The sequence below is a fragment of the Bicyclus anynana genome, chromosome 4, assembly GCF_947172395.1.
Source record: "Bicyclus anynana chromosome 4, ilBicAnyn1.1, whole genome shotgun sequence".
Taxonomy (NCBI): Eukaryota; Metazoa; Arthropoda; class Insecta; order Lepidoptera; family Nymphalidae; genus Bicyclus; species Bicyclus anynana.
The window spans coordinates 13451325-13471446 of NC_069086.1; the positions used below are offsets into that span (position 1 = coordinate 13451325).

At 35.6% G+C, this 20122-nt stretch overlaps 2 protein-coding genes across 2 annotated transcripts; one reads left to right on the forward strand and one right to left on the reverse strand.

Annotated features, from left to right (window-relative positions):
* Positions 1–749: 749 nt before the first annotated feature.
* Positions 750–4706, reverse strand: LOC112057401 (dynein axonemal light chain 1-like). The gene is made up of 4 exons (XM_052881183.1): positions 3583–4706; positions 3114–3225; positions 2331–2477; positions 750–1733 (listed from the first exon to the last, which is right to left on the reverse strand). Exons 1-4 carry the CDS (start codon positions 3735–3737, stop codon positions 1584–1586), a joined length of 564 nt encoding a protein of 187 aa, XP_052737143.1. The 5' UTR covers positions 3738–4706; the 3' UTR covers positions 750–1583.
* Positions 4707–8280: 3574 nt separating this feature from the next.
* On the forward strand, positions 8281–18852 carry LOC112054801 (probable ATP-dependent RNA helicase CG8611). Its single transcript, XM_052881159.1, has 12 exons — positions 8281–8459; positions 8539–9080; positions 10072–10240; positions 11006–11163; positions 11686–11971; positions 12414–13046; positions 13145–13327; positions 13857–13945; positions 14033–14134; positions 15474–15625; positions 17447–17666; positions 18431–18852. The coding sequence occupies exons 1-12, from the start codon at positions 8418–8420 to the stop codon at positions 18564–18566; spliced, it is 2712 nt and encodes a 903-aa protein (XP_052737119.1). The 5' UTR covers positions 8281–8417; the 3' UTR covers positions 18567–18852.
* The last annotated feature ends 1270 nt before the right edge of the window (positions 18853–20122 follow it).

Below are 20122 nucleotides of genomic sequence, written 5' to 3' on the forward strand. Positions count from 1 at the left end.
ACATAAATTGCTTCACCTAATAGACAAATGGCGTGCGCAACGATTATTAGTCGTGGAGTTATAATCTGTCATAAATGTCAAGCAGAGGCGATGCGACGAACCTATTATTATAGTATAAGAGACAGCTGCAAGATCTACAGGGGATCATAATCAATTAATACTTACTTTTAGTGTGGGTAAAACTCCTTCGCCTAAAGAGTAAGTACCTATAAGTTATAGTCTTTTGAAAACCGCTGAAGGTTGCGACAAAGCCAAAAACTATAAAGTGGGCTCAGCATGGGTATCGTGTTTGCGATCTGTGGGTACTTCTTGTGAAGGAATCCAGAAAGAGTGAACCTACCACAGAAGAGTGGCGTATCGCAATTTGTCTGCCTGTAGGCGTTTTAAAGGTCAGCGTTTTTGGCAAAAAACTGGTAAAAAAACAAATGCTTACTCGTTTTTAGTGTGTTAATTCATGGAAAACGTTTTTTTCCCTTGATGATGTACCACTTCATCGGTAAAATGTTAAGGCCAATACATACTTCCAGACTAGATCTGAACTTTAGAATATCTATACTTATACATAAAAATGAATTCATATTTCCCTTGGTCACGAATCATTGTGAACTGCTGGACCGTTTTTATATTTTTTTTTGATGTGTTTGTTATTGTCAACAGAAGGTTCTTATGACAGAAAAAAATTAAAAAGGGGTAGGGTAGGTGTAGAGTAAGGGTAGGGGTAGGGTAGGGTAGGGGTAGTTGAAAGTTTACATCGAGTTTCACGCGGATGAAGTCGCGGGCGTCCGCTAGTATTATATAAATATTTTTTGTTGTATTCAATTCAGACTGCGCCAGAGAGGTCGCTAGAATTGTTGGTTCCCTTAAGAACTCTTTCAACCGTCTCTTGTACTATGTACTATTGTCATTCCACATCCATCCTAATATAAGTGTTTCTCTATCGCAGTTGAAACGGTCACGCAATCACAGCTCTCTTCATATCATAAATTCCATGAGACGGTGATACTTTATCTACAATTGTTCTATAATTGACTTATTACCTACATGTGAAAATGTTCACAATAATTTGTTATCATTATTAAAATGTAATTGTAAAGTATGTTTTGTTTGGACCAACCACCATTTTATATGGGTGCGAGACATGGGTCCTGAAAAAAGAGTGTCGTCGACGGTCGCAAGCTTTTGAGATGTGGGGCTAAGGAAAATATTCAAAATTTCCTGAATTTCTCGAATGTTCAAGTTTTTAAAATGAGCCAATTGTGACCGAAGCCTCGTGACAATCATTATGAGGAGGAAAATCGCATTTTTCGGGCATCTGCAAAGGGGATCCCTCTATGGGTTTCCTAGGAAGACAGCGAAGAAAGTGATGTCAAAGAGTGGACGAGGTTAACATACACACAGCTTAAAAATATTGCAAAAGGCCGGAAGAGTTCTCTACACATGACCGCAAAAAAAAACAAAGTTCAAAAGTTGATTGATATTTTTTGAATTGCAATACGATTACCTACAATAAAAAAATATCTGTGATTTACGTATTTATTTGGGTTCTTTTCTTTCTACACAATATAATTATTATTTATTAATACCTATTCCGTGTCTCTAACAATAGGAATTCCATCTAGTTTCGTGATTTGCTGAATGCGGTTCGATGCCTGGTTACGCCATGTTTCGACATCAGGCTGGTTTTCACAGATTGGATTTCCAATGAAAACCAGATCTCTCAGCGCTGGACAATCCTAAAATTGCACAAAACAATGTTATTTAACGACGTACAAAGATGAAAGGCAGGGACGTAAGTTATAGTTAGTAGAGGTCCGCTAATAAAGGATTTTGCGATAGGGCTGGATTAGGGAGACCTAAGGGAGGACGAAGTCGCGGGCGTCCGGTAGTGTCATACTTATATTAGGGCTAACCGGCTAAAACTCACGTTGTTATTAGTGCCGACTCTCCGCGGTTTCACCCTTGTAGTCTGTTCTCGTGGGAAAACGGGGACAATATAACCTATAATATTTACAAGTAACTTGGCTTTCGAGTGGTAAAAGAATTTTCAAAATCGGTTCAATAGATCCAGAGATTACCCCCTAAAACACCACAAACCTCTTATAATATTAGTACTAGTATAGATAACCTACCCGACTAGTTTTGAACTTATTCAACCCTTAGAGCCTGTCCATGCAACGCGGCGTTAGCCAAATTGGCTACAACTAAGCAAGTGGCTTTTCACTCAATTCCGAATTAAGATGAACACCATTAAACGTTCATTTTGGTAACTTGAACACTGGTAGTCATAACCAAAGAATATATACCTACTCCTAGGAGGTCATAACTCATACCTGAAGTCTGTTAAACTCGACCCATTCCTTGATCATGTTATTGGACATGTATAGCACGCGCAAGTTCTTCATTGCTCCTATACCTTTCATCTTATCAATATTGTTGTAGCTGATCCATAATTCTTCCAGTGTTTCTGATACAGTTTCCTGAAAATTAAACATACATTACCTACTTCAAAGATAAAATAGCGCAATAAGTCGTGTAGATGAAGTGGAAATGGACGGGGCGCATAGTTCAAGATGCGTACATTGGAGTCCTAAGGTGCTGGAATGGTGTCCCCCCCACTAGGATCGATGACATCAAGGATCAAGCGGGTAACAGGGAGCCGCTGGATGCTGGATGAATGCAGCTGAACATCGTCATGTTTGGCAATCCTTGCAAGAGGCCAATGTCTAGCAGTGGATGTAGATATGGCTGATAATGAATGATGATGATGAAATTTTTCTCAAAATCATGATAAAACTCTCAAATTATGTTTTTTTGAAGGAAGAAAATATTGCGACAAAAAGTAGCCCATGGGCTTTTCCCTACTATTATGAATTATCTATAGGTTATACCTACCTATCTGTATTCAGCGGTTTTGGAAATTCATGATCTAGGTATACCTACTTAAAATGTAGAGAAGAAGAGTTTCATGAGCAGACCCAAATGAAGGTTCAGAAGAGTTTCCTTCAAAGATGTTTGTTAAGTTTAATAGAATTATAAAAGGGTGGCACTGCATTGGCAAGAGCTCGAAATACACAAAGATAGATAGATGATAATATCCAATTATAGAAACTCACAATGCCAGCAAAACTTTTAATGTTATTTCTTCCCAGCGACAAAATCTTCAGATTCCTCATACCAGCGATACCAACTATTTTGTCGATCATGTTTGAGGATAGGCTTAGTTTCCTTAAATATAAACTATATTTAGTATTTAAGACTACCTCACAGTTTTGTAGAAATACTTAATTTATTTTGCTATTCTCGACGATAATTTCACCCATAACCGACGGAAAGCCGTTTCACTTGAATGTTTTTATTCATACATAGCTATTATAACCATAAGTACTCGTAAGTATTCTGTGCTATTATACCTTTAACTAAATTATTTTCATATTATAGGTACCTATGTTTGAAGTTCTTCAGAAGGAGGGGCGTTTAGAGACTGTTACCTACAGGCCAACAGGCTACAATGTGTATCTACCAATTAACAAAATCCTTCTAAAATTAGTATTAAAAGCATATACACAGCGATAAACGACTTACTCGCAACTAACAAGGGTAGAGAGCGCACCGTCCATCTTCTCGATGGGTGGCCACTGGAACTGCAGTTCCACCACCTTGGCATCAGCGGCTGCCTCCCCCTTATCCTTTTCCCATCGCGCTATAGCCTCTTTACAGGTGGTTGGCTTTAACGCCATGTTATTTACTCGTAATTATGAGTAGGAATTTTGAGATTGAAAATGTTTATAACTTGTTATGACATCAATAGTTACAGCTCGTGCAGATTAACTTGACCTGGACCTGGCTGGCTCGAATGATGTCTGTGTTGTGTTTGTGTTTGGTAGCCAGGTGTCCTGTAAATGCGCACGGGTTATACTTTCTATAACGTTGTCAAGAGACTGACTTATGGTTGACAAATAAATCTTATGGGTTATTTTTTTTACTTGAACTGAAAGGAAACTTATTGGACTGAAAGAATATACTTCCTTCGTCGTTGAAATTATAGATGTATCGTAAGATGATCACAAACACGATATATCAGTGCTATTTCATGTAGTGGCTCATATTTGGAATTTCAGGCACACCAAGATACATTTTTATTACTTTTTCCAAGTTAACACTACAATCTCACCTGATGGTACGAGTAAGTGATGATGCAATCTAAGATGGAAGCGGGCCAACTTGTTAGGAGGAGGATAAATATCCACACCCCTTTCGGTTACTAGACGAGTTACATTGGTGTCGATTATATAAGTATCCTAAAAGTTTATATCTACTTTATAGACATTCAAACCATTCTGGTATTCAGAGAGAAACAGATCAGAGATGAGATGAGCTCATCCTAGGGTCATGCCTGAAAATCAGCGCTACGTTATTTAGCTGTAGCATAGAGCTGAGGCAGCGCCCCATTCAGCCGAAGCCTTAATATTAAGTTAGTATTAAGTCTCATGTTTTCTCATAATTATTTTATGTTTTTTGGCTGAATAAATGATTTTATTATTATTATTATTACTAAACCAAATCAAAAATCATTAAAGTCTAGCCGTTGTTGAGTTATAAATGGTGTATCCAAATAAACGTTATATACCTTTGTTCAACCGTCACGCAAACAGAAGAGCGGCCAAATGTAAAGGAGCGCAGAATCCCTGCACTTGGCATTCCGCGTGCAAACATTGGAGGGAGGGTGGAGAGGTGTGAGGGCGAGACGTGATTACCGCCGGCCAACCGGGACGACCCGAGGGCACAGTACAGCGGGAGAGATAGGTACGCGATTTAGCTACAGTGTTCTTCGCACCAAACATTTTTTACCGGGTGCCTGCAACGAAATTGTATACCAGAGATATATACGCATCAAAACTGAGGTGGACAAATGTGCATAATGGGGATGATGACTAGGTTTGAATATATTGATTTTTATGATACATTCGGGTAAATAAGTTCAATGTTAACTAATTTATACATAAAAAGCAAAGATTGACTGGTTATTTGCAAAATAAATTAGATTATAAAATTTCAAAATCTATTAAAAATCTTTTATCGTAATTAGATGAAAATTCTTACAGTTTTAGCTTCCTTACATTAAATGTGACAGTTTTTAATATGTGAACTATAAACGTAAACGCACAAATAACAAAGATATTAGTAATTTTGTTTGAACGCACATACAAATCTAACGATCATTACATTGCCTACGACGTCATTAGTTCGTGCCATTTTGTATGGGGCGTTTTTCAGGGATCCGCGGCAGCGCCGTAAATCTGACCCTTTAAATCCCTGTAGCTCCGAAAGCAATGATCGCAGATACCCTGTTCCTTTTACAAAATTGCTTAATTAATATACAATTATAGCAATCTCTTAATTTATATACAATTTAAAAAACTGTCATCATCCCTATTGTCTTAATTTAATTTAGTCGCCTAGTAAACAACGAAAGCTATTTGTATTTCAATAACTTTCGTAATACCTAAATATTGTCTACAATGTCGAGTTGTGTGTTTAGGAAGTGTAAGAACTATATTGTTGTCGCCGTGTTGCAACGACTTGCGGTACGGACGGCTTCAGGTTGCTCGTGGCGTTCGAGCCGTCCACATCTCTTGTTGTGTAATTATTTATGGGTTACTTGGGATAGGCGGGGACAGTGACTTGAGTGGAAAAGGGGAGTGTTTGTTAACAGTCAAAGGATCCTTTAACCCTACACACAACGTTCATAGGTGCGTGACTTCACTCAAGGTCATTCTCTGCCAATACTAGGGTCTTATATTGGTTACAGTTTGATTTATTAATTAAGTTGTCCTGACAAATGTTGTGAAACCTTTGTCCGACATTAGTTTTATTATTTTTGTAATCTTTTCTGAGTATGCTAAAAATATTATATGTATAATGAACGAAAACACAAAATTGTGTTCAGTGGAGTCGCTAAATTCGGATCACTTTTTGCGGTGATCTTGTATTCACGTATCGTATCATTCATTCGTTATCAACCCATATTCGGCTCACTGCTGAGCTCGAGTCACCTCTCAGAATGAGAGGGGTTAGGCCAATAGTCCACCACGCTGGCCTGGCGGATTGGCAGACTTCACACACGCAGATAATTAAGAAATTTTTCTGGTATGCAGGTTTTTCTCACGATGTTTTGCCTTCACCGTTTGAGACACGTAATAGTTAATTTCATAAAATGCACACAACTGAAAAGTTGGAGATACGTGCCCCGGACCGGATTCGAAACCACACTCCCCGGAATAAGAGGCAGAGATTATATTCACTGGGCTATACCGATTCACGGCTCTACGTAACATATCTATATTATAAAATAATCATTGGGTGCCTGTTACTAGCAAATCAATGAAAATAAAACGAGAGCTACTTATAATTTCTACTATTTTCCAAAACTCTTAAAACGCTAAACCTATGTATGTATGTATGTATATTGTATGTATGTATCTATGTATGTATCTATGTAGATGTAGGTGTATGTTATGTATAGTTCATGTTTTGCTGTTTTTATCATAATTGTGTACAATTGTACAAATATGAAAATATTTAATTATAGTTTTTTTATTTATTTATTATATTAGTTATTATTATTTAGTGAATATTACTTATAATTTATTGTATTGCAATTCCCCATCTCACAGGATATTTAGATTATTTATGTTTAGGTTGCCTGGAAGAGATCACTATTAGTGATAAGGTCGCCTTTTGTCTAAAAATTTATGTGTTCTTTTGTTATTTTCTTTTTTGTGCAATAAAGTTATTATAAAATAAAAATAAACCTACTGCAATACTAACGTTAGTATTTAACTGTAGTAACGAAGACTACAAAAACGAATTAAGGGTAGAAAGTGTACACTTTGTGGATTAGTGCGAGAGCGGTCCACGTGCCGGCGCGTGGCAGCAAACATTGCTTTATGACGCCCATGGCCCATGGGGTGGAATAAATATTTGTAATCTGAAAAGCCATGTTTATATTACAAGTGCCCCTGTAATGTATGAATGGGATCATTTAAGAACCATGGATGTAATTGATCAACGTAATGGAACCGGAAAACGTGTTAACGATCAATTTTCTTTTGAAGTTTTTATGAGGAACTAGCGGGCGCCCGCGACTCCGTTGGCATTTTTTACAGATTCCGAATAAGAACTATGGATCTGTCCAATGTTCTGCTCCAAGGTCCTATTTATCTCTAACCAAATTTCATCCAAATCATTTCAGTGGTTTAACTGTAAATGAAGAGGTCACAGACAGACAGACTTATTTTCGCATTTATAAAATTAGTATGAATGACTATACGGACTATACCACATTATACCATCTTTATCATTAATTGATTATGAAACACGGCGAAACCTCACGCGGTATAAGGTCGGAGCATGCCTAAACTAGTTTCGAACCCATACGGGGTCCTTAGTCATGAACTAGTTCTTGCAAAGCGGCACGTTCCAAACTGCGAAGCGACGGCGCGGTGTGCAGCCGGTATGCTCGCATCGCGCGCTGGGAGAGAGGTTGAGTGATGGGGAGTGAAGATTCCGTTACACTCTCCGACGGTTCATTAATGTCATCTTCATTAAGTTCGTCTTCTTGTAAGCAAACTGAACTAACACTATCTTGTCCCAAGTTTGTTATTTGTGACAATGAAAGAAATAGCTGTTGCTGATCCCGATTAAAATTCGGGTGATGACTAATTGCTATTACTTCTCGTATCTTACGAGTTACTAGAAACTTTTCCCTTAATAATACCTTATCAAAACGGATATAATGAGTCGTACCCGAAGCTACGTACGCTAAATCACTTCTTACCATTAGATACTTAGGTATTTGGTAGGTAGGTACACTTTCGGTAGGTAAGAAGTCTTTTTTTGTATTTCTCACGAATTAGTTTAATTACATAATCATCTGTGTTAATCCATTTTAACGAGGGCAGCAGGAATATGGAACTTAGATCCACCACGCTACTCCAATGCTTGATTTTAAAATGTTTGACTATTTAATTTATAAGATGTTAGTGGTATCGAACAAACTTGTAATACGAAGCCACACGCACACAAGCTAACTGTTAAATATTCATATCAGTGCAAGTGACCAAAATAATAGTATAACATTTTCAATAATATTGGCAATATTATTGATTGTGTGTGGTATCATAAAATAGAAATCCATCAGAAATCTTGATGACATACTTTATCGAGGCGAGTTTTAGAACGTAAATGTCAACTGTCATTTTCATGCCGTAAACGTCACATACAGTCACAAATCACAATAAATAATATGTCAATGTGCGAATAACATAACCTAAATCCATACAAAAATATCAAAAACTATTGTAAAAAGCGTGTTATTTTATTGTGCCTGCGAATTAGAATATTAAAGTCTGTATAAAATGGACGATTTGCAATTAAATATTGTATCACATATAAAAAAGGTAGATGTATAGTGTACCTAGTGTCTCATGGTTTTGTAATAAATATTCCAACATTTGCAATACGTATTTGTTGTTTTAGAAACCACCGAAAAAGCCGAAAAATCAGCAACCTCTACCAGGCACCACCTCAGGTTACAAGTTTAAACCCAAACCCGACTTTAGTGGTAAGATAATTGCTAGAAAAAGACCCCAAAATACAGGTCCAAATAAGTTTCCAGTGAAAAGAGTTGAGGAACCGCAAAACAAAGTACCCAGACTGTCACAGCCATCTTTGTCAAAAGACAGCTTGGATTCAACATTGAGAGATCTTAGCGAGAACAAAGGCAAGTTTCACGGCAAGAATTACCAGGAGATCAACGATGAACTACAGATAAATCAGAAACCACGTAGCGGGCCCTGGATATCGTCTTTATTCAAAAACAATCCTGATGTACCTAAATTAGGACAGAAGGCTGTTAAACCATTAATCGAGAAGGTGTTTGCCGGGAAGACATTTTCAAATTTAAATATTCACCCACACAGTGTTGCAAATTTGGAGAAAAACCTTAACCTAAAGGAGTTGATGACAGTGCAACAAAAAGCTATACCAATAATTTTAGAAGGCAGAGATACTTTGATCAGGTATGTTATACTATAAGCAGAACTGCTCGTAAAATTATTAAATACTAGCTAGTATCTTCATCTGCATGAAATTCAGTTATTCTCTAACACTGCAAGTAATATAATAAACAATGTTCAGTATAAGTCCATTCCAAGAAATTATCTCTTCCAAAAATCTATAATCTCTTATTTATTTCTTTATACTTTTTTAACATTTAATAATGCTAGTAAAATACAAAATATTGTTAAGTAAGTAAAACACTAAGTTTAGCTATCCCATTGTGAGGCTATTGCCCAAGCATCCATTGGTTAAGGCTCCAGAATGAGGAACCACCTCACGATACACACTGTCTTGAGGATAACTGCCTCCTTTATCTGATCCAACAGTCATGCGAAAGTTTCTTAAGGTGTGCTTTTGATATAACCTTTAATAGGCTACGTTTATAAGTTCTTTATTGCATGCCTGCACCTTGCACCTGTGAACCTAAAACCATAACCTTTCTCTATTGAACTAAATGTATAAACTAGGTATGTATGTAACGGTGGTCATGTCAGGGGCAGGGTCAGAATTGGTGGCAGGAGAGAGATTTTTTATTTAAGGACTATTCTGTCAACATTTTTTAAATTCATATTCTTTAACATGCCAATTCTTTTGCATTGTGCATTTTATAAAATGCACAATGCAAAAGAATTGGCATGTTTTCAAATAAACAAGAAATTAAATTAAATGAATTGAATCCAAAAGTATTAAATTATGTGTCAACCTCTGTTTAAAACCTGTGATTTAAAAATGTCAGAGCCAAAGTCAGAATAATAATCGGAATCTCAATAATAATCAGAAGTTCCGACTTAACAGAGCTGGAGTTCAAGCACTGTAACATCCCTGGTATAAACATACCTCTTGTCACTATCTGTTCATAAAAATTGCAATTAAACTCTTTGACCTTAGAGATAGTAGGAATTGACTTTGTTTTATACTGTGACTATATCAATCATCTACATTTTTTCTTAGATCACAAACAGGCTCTGGCAAGACTTTAGCATATGCTCTACCAGTTATTGAGGCATTGCAGGCAATAAGGCCAAAAATAAACAGGCATGATGGTGTAAGAGTTATTGTTGTGGTACCCACCCGAGAGCTAGCTGTGCAGACTTTTGACCTGTTTGTGAAACTTGTTAAGGTATCATTTGTTTTTTTAGACAATTCACACATATCACTAATTAGCCCCAAAGTAAGCATAGCTTATGTTAGGGGTACTAACATAGTTGATGAATATATTATAATATATACATATAAATACTTATAAAACACTGGAAAACATACATGCTCAATATGCAAATATTTTTGTAGTTATGGGAAACAAACCCACAGCCTTAGTCGCAGAAACCCACTGCACCATTCAACTGCCATCTACCATTGTTAAATTTCTTATGTAGCTTTACTTAGACTATATATATTTCTATGAATATATATAATCTTTTTTACATAAAAATGGAATCAACTTCAAGACATATTTCAGTTACTTTGATTTTAACACAAAATTACTAAACTAATTTTCATGAAAATTAAATGGGACCAATCAGAATATTCAAAACTGGGTAATAAATGACAAAGCTATGAGGTAACAAACATTAAAAAAAACATATGTTAAGGACCTCCTCCTTTTTTTTAAGTTGGTTAAAAATTGCATATGTGAAATAACTTTTATAAAAGAACTAGCAGATGTCTCATGGTTTTACCCATAAAGTTCCTATTCCTGTGAAAATACGGGATTAAAAACACACCCTATGTTGCTTGCTTGTAATATAGCATACCATTGCATCAATTTTGATACTATATTTGTCTATAATATGTATATTATGAATATGTAACATAATATGATTGATGATTTATGAGATTCAATCTAAAAATATGCACAGTAACAAAGCTAAATATCTTCCTATAGCCCTTTATATGGATTGTACCTGGCCTACTGAGTGGAGGTACAAAGAGAAAAGCTGAGAAATCAAGGTTACGGAAGGGGCTCAGTATATTGGTTGGTACTCCCGGCCGAATTAATGACCATCTCAGGCATACACATTCATTAAATTTCTCTAAAACTGGGTAAGTTATTTGTTTTCATACCTCAATATTTTAATTTTTGTTACTCAATATTAAGATTTAGTGACATTGTGAGATGGTGTCATCAAGTAATTAAAAAAGACAATTGTATTATTAACTTTTAATAGAGTGTGTTGTTGATTCTGACAAAGGTGCATTCTGACTATTATAGTTATTTAATTAGAACAAACTATATCAAAATATCCAGTGGCGTGCACACCATAAATGCAAAAGTGAAAATATACCCTACCCTGAAAATTCATTATGAACCTGTATTGCGAAGGGAATTTGCCACTTTGTACCTATAATGTATGCCCTAGTTAAAAACCCTGTGCACGCCACTGAATATATCAAACTATATAAAGATAATACCTAATTCATTTGCCTATTTCAGTAATTTTAATATAATTCCTATTATTGTATTATAGTGTGTGTAACAATTTGTTTTGTTTAAATGCAGTTGAGCATAATCTGTTTTAATTTATTATTTGTATTTGATTGAAGAATTTCTTTTATCATATATAGATGTCTGATACTAGATGAAGCTGATAGATTATTAGACATGGGCTATGAAAAAGATGTAGCTGCTATTGTGAAAGCTATTGAAGACCATAAAAAAGCAGCCACCTATGACCCTATTGCACTTGTTAAACAGACTTTTAACACACAAAAACTTGATAATAGTGGTAATAAAGATCAAGAAATTGATGATGCTGGACCACAACAAGAATCTACTAATGTATATCCTTTGACAAAAGTATTTCTGTCTACAGAAAGACAAACTATACTTCTCTCTGCTACATTAACTAAGGTTTGTGTTTTTTAAATATGATTGGTACACGTGATTATGAAAACATTAATTAATTTTGTAGAACAATATCATCCTTGGTCCCAGACCATTCATGACCACGCTGTTTATGTGACAATCATGACAAATCGGACAAATTATAAATGTAGTGTATATTATAATATAAAATATCCTTATAAAGTAAAAAAAATTACAACCTCAGAGCAGATTGTTGTAGAAAAGATATTTAAAATGTAGTTATAACTTTGTTCGAAAATTTTCAGGGGGCATATTTGTAAGCAGACGACTGGAACATACTGTTAACAAATATACAAAGTTTGAGCAGTGTGTTCATGAATAACTATTTTAAGTCTGGGCTAATGAGATAAAAATAAATTGAATACTTTTACTATACTCTACACTTAAGCAAATTATTTAATGGAATATTTTTTTTCGTTATCTATAGGCTGTAGAAAATTTAGCTGGAATAACTATGCAGGATCCTGTATTTGTAGATACATCTGATGGCAAAACAGTAGTCGCTGATTCAATAAAACAGAACAAACCGATTGAAAATGTTCAACCCAACGGTGAAAGTCCTATGAAAACAATAACCAAACAGAATGTTAGTAGTGAACTAAAGGAGACTAGTAATAGTAAAAAAGAAATTGTAAATAATGCTGATGATGACAGTGACTCTGATTATGAATATTTTAAAGTACAAAAAGAATTAGATACTAAAAATATAGATGTAAAAAAGAATGAAGACGAAAATACAAATGAAGAAAAGCATATTAATGAAAGTAAAAATACTTTTGTACAAGCCATTAAAACCGCAATCGGAGAGGATGAATTGGTCTTGCCAGCAACAGTTAATCAGACATTCCTTATCGTACCAATGAAACTTAGATTGGTAACACTATGTTCTCTTATTATTGAACATTGTGTACTAAATAAAGCTCAGCACGGTAAAATGATTGTTTTCATGGGAACTCATGAAATGGTTGACTTTCACACAGAATTAATAGAGAAAGTCTTAACTGGCAAAAACGGAAGATCTAAGAAGATCAACAAAAAATATAAAGAAAAAAAGAAAAGTGTAAATATATTTCTTTTCTCTTTTTTGAATACAGTGTTAGTCATTACATGTAAAAAAATACTCATCACAAGAAATTTGATGAAATTTATATTTTGTAGGAAAATATGGATTCAGAAGATTCTGAATCAGAATTGGAGGTGGACTATGAAGGGTCGGTTGAAGGCGGTGTAGTGCCACAGGAGCTAGATGTGTTTAGCTTACACGGTAACATGGATCATGAGAAACGAGTGTTAACATTCAAACAGTTCTGTGCTGCTAAGAAAGGGTTACTTTTTTGTACGGTGAGTGATCAATTTTTTAAGTGCCTTTTAGATTTATTTTATATTTATACACTTTCTGGGTTATTTTGTATAATTGTAAAATAATTGCGACAGCGTTTTTATATACATTTTTTATAGTTATAAATGAAATTATTAATATGGATTTTTTTATTATCTTGTTAAAGGCGTTGTTTTGTTTAAATGATTTAATGTCGCTTGATTTGATGTTCTCCATTACATGATTTACTTATAAAACTTTATAGTACCTCCCGCTTCATCTTTAGAAAAAGTTCTTTTTTGTTACTTTTTTTTAAGACTTTGTCTTTTGTCACCTAAAATAACCAAAGTGGCAGTTCTTATACAAAATCTGCAATTTGAAAAAAAATACAATGCAAAATCGTAATTTTTTTTTTACGATCTGATTCGACGTAAGTCAATCCAGCAGGTTTTGAGTAGCGAGACAGTAGTGCAGACAGTAATTATCGAGAGTACAGATATTAATTAATTATTTTACAAACTGATGCAGTTTACATGTTTTTTTTAAAATTAGGATGTGGCTGCTAGAGGTTTAGACGTGCATAAAGTAGACTTGGTGCTGCAATATTGCACCCCGGCTTCTGCAACTGACTACGTTCATAGGTATCGTAAATTTTTTATGACGTAAATTTTTTTTTTTAATATCAAGAAATATATGTATATTAACTCTTTTTTAAATGAATGCACTAGGGTGGGGCGGACAGGTCGCGCAGCACAGGTAGGCGCGGCCGTGTTGCTCCTTCTACCGAGTGAGACAGAGTTTGTAAGGCATTTGGAACAAAAACGTATAAGGTAAGTATTCACACAGATTTGGTTGAATTTGCCACTAACTTTAAATAAAACAACAAATTATAATAATTACTTCATCATTATAAACCATTTCGTTTTAATTTTTGCATTAGAACGTAATGATAAAATAGAGTTAGTGTTATAAATTTTTTAAATTTTGTTTTTCTGATATTACCCGTAAACCATACTTGTATTTATATATAATATTAGTAATATATTATCAGTAGCCTGTCAATAAAATATTGTTTTTGTTTTGTGCAATAAAGTATAAATAAAATAAATAAATAAAAGTCACGTTATTTGTGAGTGTCATAGGCTATTTTATCCACGTATTCTGACCGAAACGGTAACTATGCGTGTGAAATCGTATAGATATTTTAGTAATTGTCTAAGTACATTTACGTTTAGGTATTTTTTGGTGTTTAATTTAATTTCAGATAAATACAAAATAAAATTAATGTTTATAATGCTACGTTACATAGCTTATAATATTTTATAAACGATTTCGCAATATTCAAAAAGGCTTTTGCTTGGTATACAGCTACGTGGATTCAATTTCCTGCTTTTTAATATGACTAACGTTTACCTACAACAGAAAATTCTCTCTATATATATGACTAACATTATTTATTTTTTGACAGTATAGTCTAACAGTATAGTCTATGTAAGACAAAATATTAATTTGTACAAACGAAAAGGAGATTTAAACCCACGTCTTACTAGGCACGGGCATAAGTTAGTTATTTCTGCATATCGTCTCCAAAGAGTAAAAAAATCTTTTGTAGGTTTGTGTGTACTCTTCTATAACAAGATCCCCAAGACTGTGATGGACCTGCCAATGCATAGCTTTAAGCAATGTGTTAAAAAACATTTACTTAGTCGAGGTTACTACAACATTGATGAGTTCCTTAAAGATAAAAGCGCTTGGAGGCCATTTTATCAGCTTCCACCTTCACACAGGAAATAAAACTATAAGAAATTGTAATTGTTATCAATTGTAAATTATAATACTGTATGACTTTTCAAAAGAGCAACTGTTGGGTTTCTTGCCGGTATTTTCTCAGCAGAACCTGCCTTCCGAACCGGTGGTAGAATCTTTACAAATAGTCAACTGACGTGTCAAAAGTGCTTGTAAACTGAGCCTACTTAAAATAAATGATTTTTGATTTGATTTGATTTGAGGTAAAGTTCGTGAGTTTTTTACGTTGTAGGGGATAAACTTTGGATGTACTGAACCGACCAACTCTAGGCTGCTATTAAGATTTTTCTTACGTATTTTTTTACACAATTAATATTTTTAACCGTGGTTGGAGTCTACATCCAGCAATTACATTGTGCATAGGTTGCGCCAATCGGACGAGTCTCAAGCTTTGGACGCGTTGCGGAGCGTCGTGCCCACCGCGCCCACGAGACAACGGGCGGCAATCGCCTTGCAGGCTAAACTGGAGTATACGGTACACAGCTCCAAGGAGTGGCTGACTATGGCTAGCAGAGGTATGGAGAAGGATTATATAGATCTTCCTTTTAGCAGACTCAAAAGTGATTACAAAAATAAGAAAACTAATGTCGAACAAAGGTTATGATTCACAACATTTGTCAGGACAACTTAATTTACAAATCAAACTGTAACCAATATAAGACCCTAGAATGGCAGAGAATGACCTTGAGTGTAGTCACGCATTTGTGAACGATGTGTGTAGGGTTAAAGAATTCTTTGACTGTTAATAAACACTCCCCTTTTCCAAGTAAACCCTAAAGAATTACACAACAAGAGATGTACCGCAAGTCGTTGCAACGCGGCGATAACATACCTTAGTTAAATCATGAATATTTAGTTGCATGTTTCGGTTTCTTAATCTACTAAATATAAAACCTCAAACCATATCACTCACCTAGTCATTCCTACAGATCTTTTGCTAATGTTCATTATCACACGGGTAAATTGTGCTAACAATGACTTCTTTTTTAAATTATTAAATAGTTCCACGTAATTGGCTACAAAAATTCAGGCATCCTTCTATGAGACAAATCTAGGAAGGTTTAATCTAGGAAGGTTAGGACAAATCTGGTATGCAGGTTTCCTCACGATGTTTTTCCTTCTACCGTTTGAGACACGTGTTATTTAATTTCTTAAAATGCACTGAACTGAAAAGTTGGAGGTGGACCCGGACCGGTTCCGAACCCACTAGGGATTGCAATTGCTGGATCCAGCATACAGCAATCCAGCTGGATCCAGCGCCTTTTTAAACATGCTGGATCCAGCATACATCTTGATCCAGCGATGCGGATCCGCAAACGTATCAATTTATATTGTTTAGTTTTGAGTTAACTGCCGACACAACCCTGAAATTTGTCTTAGACAAGCTAAATAACCAGGGCACTTCCCTAAGCGCTGAGCTAGCTGAAGCACTACGCAACAGAATCGCAGAACGACGCCTCTCCGACTTTAGAGCTAGAGCTTGAGATAGAACTTAAAAGAGAGAAGGAGAACTTTAATAAACAAAAGCCAAGTGGTCAATTATATTACGAAAAGATCCTGAAAAAAGAAATGAGCGTTTATGAGAGCGAAGGAGTGCGAGGTGAACATTTATCAATGGTTTATGAGTATTTAATGACCTTAAAACCGACCAGTGTAGAGGCCGAAAGGGCATTCTCAGCAGCCGGCTACATATGCAGTTCTGTGCGAAGCGGGTTGGGAGATAAGACTATAGATAAAATTTGTTTTCTAAGGTCTTACTTTCAGAGAATTCAAAAAAAGAAGTAGTCTCTTATCGTCAGACTTTAAACTGCTTAATTATTAAGGATTAACGAGCGGAGAGAAGATTATTTCAAAGCTTTTTTTGTTTAATAATAAACATAAGCGTAATTAATAAGATAGTGCTTACTTAGAAACATTATCTTAAATGTTATATGAATATAAAGTTATATGTTTGTTATTTAATTTTATGTTAATTATTTTGATCTCAAATTATTAAAAAACCAAAGCAAATTAATATAAGATATCACCAAATGAGTGGAAGATTTCAAAGATTATCGTAAGAAGTGCAAATTAATAAAAAAAGTCTTAAAAATGTCGTCTTTTTATTTTCGTTCCACGTTTTGCTGGATCCGCGCTGGATCCAGCTGGATTCAGGTCAATCCAGCAAAAATTCCGCTGGATTGAAAACGCCGCTGGATTGCAATCCCTAGAACCCACACCCTCCGGAATCGGAGGCAGAGATCATATCCACAAAAAAAAAATCCACTAAGCTATCACGGCGGCTTTTTGTTTTAATAGTGCTATAATAGCACTAAAAGATGTAACTTGTATTGAAGCCTTCACATCATGGGTGCGTTTCTACTCCGGCTGTCCGCGCGAGGCGCGCGAGTGGATGGACGCGCGACAACTGCACCTGGGCCACGCCGCTAAAGCCTTCGCGCTGAGAGAAACCCCTGCCGCCGTGGCCCGACGCGCCAGATCTGACCCGAAGCTCCAGAAGGACAGACCTAACAATCGATTGACTGTTCATGATGAGGAAGAGAAGAAACGACCTGGGTGAGTTTTGCGTTTGACGTCTTTCCGCATTCAATAACTAGAGGACGCCTGTGATTTCATCCTTTCTTAGAGCGGGGGCACATGATGCGTTGCGGCGCCGCATCGCAAAGATTTCACCGTATCAGCGGGCATACGAGCGGTGCGGCGCCGTTAGCAGCGTTGGACAGTCTGTTAATAAAGTAATGTTGTAACGTATAGACAACTGACGGTGCCGCTCCGACGTCGCAACGAATTCACCCCTTCCCGCCTCATCTCGGTGGTTGCAAGTCCGGTGCGGCGCCGGAGCGCATCGTGTAACATGCCTCAGATATTTCTATGTAAGACGAAACACCGTTTCGTGTGCCCCCGCTCTTAGACCTCCTTAATCCAGCAAATCAATGGTTTCCGTGGGATTGATGAAAAACTGAATTTCCGGCGGCGAAGTCCACTAGTATTTTTTACTTTTTCAAATTGACATTCTCTTGGAGAATTTGACAAAATGTGCCAAATTAAAGTCAAACCCCTAAACAAATTGTCAGTTTGAGACGGATGCACGCAATGAACTTGATGTCAAACGGATCCGATCAAGTTGCGCAAATGCTAACAAGTAATTGAGCTGATTTAGCCAACGTAGGTTTTTCTGAAAATTTATTTATTTATATATTTATATTTATTTATTATCATTTGAATTTTTTGAGCCCGAGTTTGTATTGAGACTGGATATCTTTCCTAATGAATAGAATCTTGGTCGCATTGTAAGACAATTTTGCATTTTTTTTTTGCAGTTTTCCAAAAATGAAAGTGGGGGTATTTGCACACAAAATAGTGAACAAACAAAGCTCGATGCACACGGCGAGCGAATTCGACAGCGGGTTGCCTCCAGTCGACACATACACCAGGAAGATCAAAAAGAATAAATAAAACTTGAAAATTATTATCTATATAGTAACTTAACCACTTTATTAACTTAATGGTTATATTTACCAAAATTTTATTTTTTGATTCAATTGTAATTAGCGAGATGATAGTGGTCTCACTGTTCTTTCCATTTTGTTTATTTTTCTTTCGAACCTAATCAAATTACCTAAGTAGTTTTGTAAGTAAATTAAGTAGTTAAGTAAGTGGGCTTACTAAATGTATTTTTTTACATAGTACATTTTTTTACATAGTAGTGTAAATAAAGTTTTACATAGTACCTATAATGATTTTAATTTTATAATATTTCTTAGGATCTGTAAGAAAATATTCCTGTTATCAGATACAATAAAACAACAGGAGTTAACAGTGTCTACAAAAGAACACTAAATCAAGTCTGTTTACTCTATTAGAATTTCGAAAACTAAACAGATTTTCAACCGACAATGCACGTGGACTAATTCGCGAGCGACTACTAGTCTATAGATATCCTATTAAATAAGTCAGTCGGCATGTATTGGATAAAACTCGTTAAAAATATCTTGAACTTAAACCTTTTTAGAACTGAGCAAATGGAATGGACGATACGAAATTGCCACATAATATCTGTGCGAGTTCTCAAGTAATGATGACAATACATTTGCGTTGCCATATACATGTTTAACAAACACATTGTGTCTGGGCTTAAAATATGTGTTTTATAAGCAGTGGCCAATGGATCGTGGACTTTGTCCAAAAACTCAGAACCGCGAGACGCCTGAGATTAATGGGAGGGGCGGCCGATGGCTACCGTTTTCATTTCTGACTCACAAGTGACTGGAATGAAAAATGATTTTAAACCATTACCGTGCCTCGTCCGGCCTTTTGATATTTAAATTTTTTTTCAAGCGGCCATCATTATGCCGGGATGAGTTGCGAATTTCGCCCTATTCGCGGTTTTTGTTAGTCCCGACGACTTTTTTGTCGTACTCATTTACGATGTTTTTATTGCTGCATAATGAAAAATTAAAAGAGTATTGTGGGGCGCTTTCATGCTGTAATCATTCTTTTCAAGGTTGAGCTTTCCTTCTCGGTGACAATATTTTAAATGACTTAATCGTGACGATGATAAATTTGTCGACACTTTCCCCCATCCGTTTTTGTAATACATTCTCAGTTATTTTTTAAATTTCATAATTAGGTGTTCTTAAAGAATTTTTTTCTATCGCTGTTATTTGATGAAGAGTATTATTCCATGTTTTCAGCAGTTTGTAATCTGATAGGTCTAATAATAGTTACTATGATAAATTAGTTTTCTCTTATTTCCCTTAAATTTTTTGGTACCGAATAGTTTCCTTTAATTTCTTAGGAATTCTTAAAGAAAACATTTCCATCGCTTTCATATATGTATGTTATTGTTTCTATTACCGCCTTTTTTGTTTGTTCTTCTTCTTAAGGTGCCTCTCCGACTAGCGAAGGTTGGCAGTCAGTTTCTTGAACTCGTCTCAATCCTTCCTTTTGTTTGTTAATGAAACCTAAATAAATATTTGGTCGTACTATTTTCATATCTTCAGCATATTTTC

Excerpts from the sequence above, each read along its gene's own strand:
- LOC112057401 (XM_052881183.1), bottom strand. The coding sequence starts at position 3,737 with ATGGCGTTAAAGCCAACCACCTGTAAAGAGGCTATAGCGCGATGGGAA. Across the intron at positions 3,226-3,582 it reads TCTACCCTTGTTAGTTGCGA|GAAACTAAGCCTATCCTCAA; the intron begins GTAAGTCGTTTA and ends TTTATATTTAAG. Across the intron at positions 2,478-3,113 it reads TTAAAAGTTTTGCTGGCATT|GAAACTGTATCAGAAACACT; the intron begins GTGAGTTTCTAT and ends TTTAATTTTCAG.
- LOC112054801 (XM_052881159.1), top strand. The coding sequence starts at position 8,418 with ATGGACGATTTGCAATTAAATATTGTATCACATATAAAAAAG. Across the intron at positions 8,460-8,538 it reads TTGTATCACATATAAAAAAG|AAACCACCGAAAAAGCCGAA; the intron begins GTAGATGTATAG and ends TTGTTGTTTTAG. Across the intron at positions 13,047-13,144 it reads ATAAAGAAAAAAAGAAAAGT|GAAAATATGGATTCAGAAGA; the intron begins GTAAATATATTT and ends TATATTTTGTAG.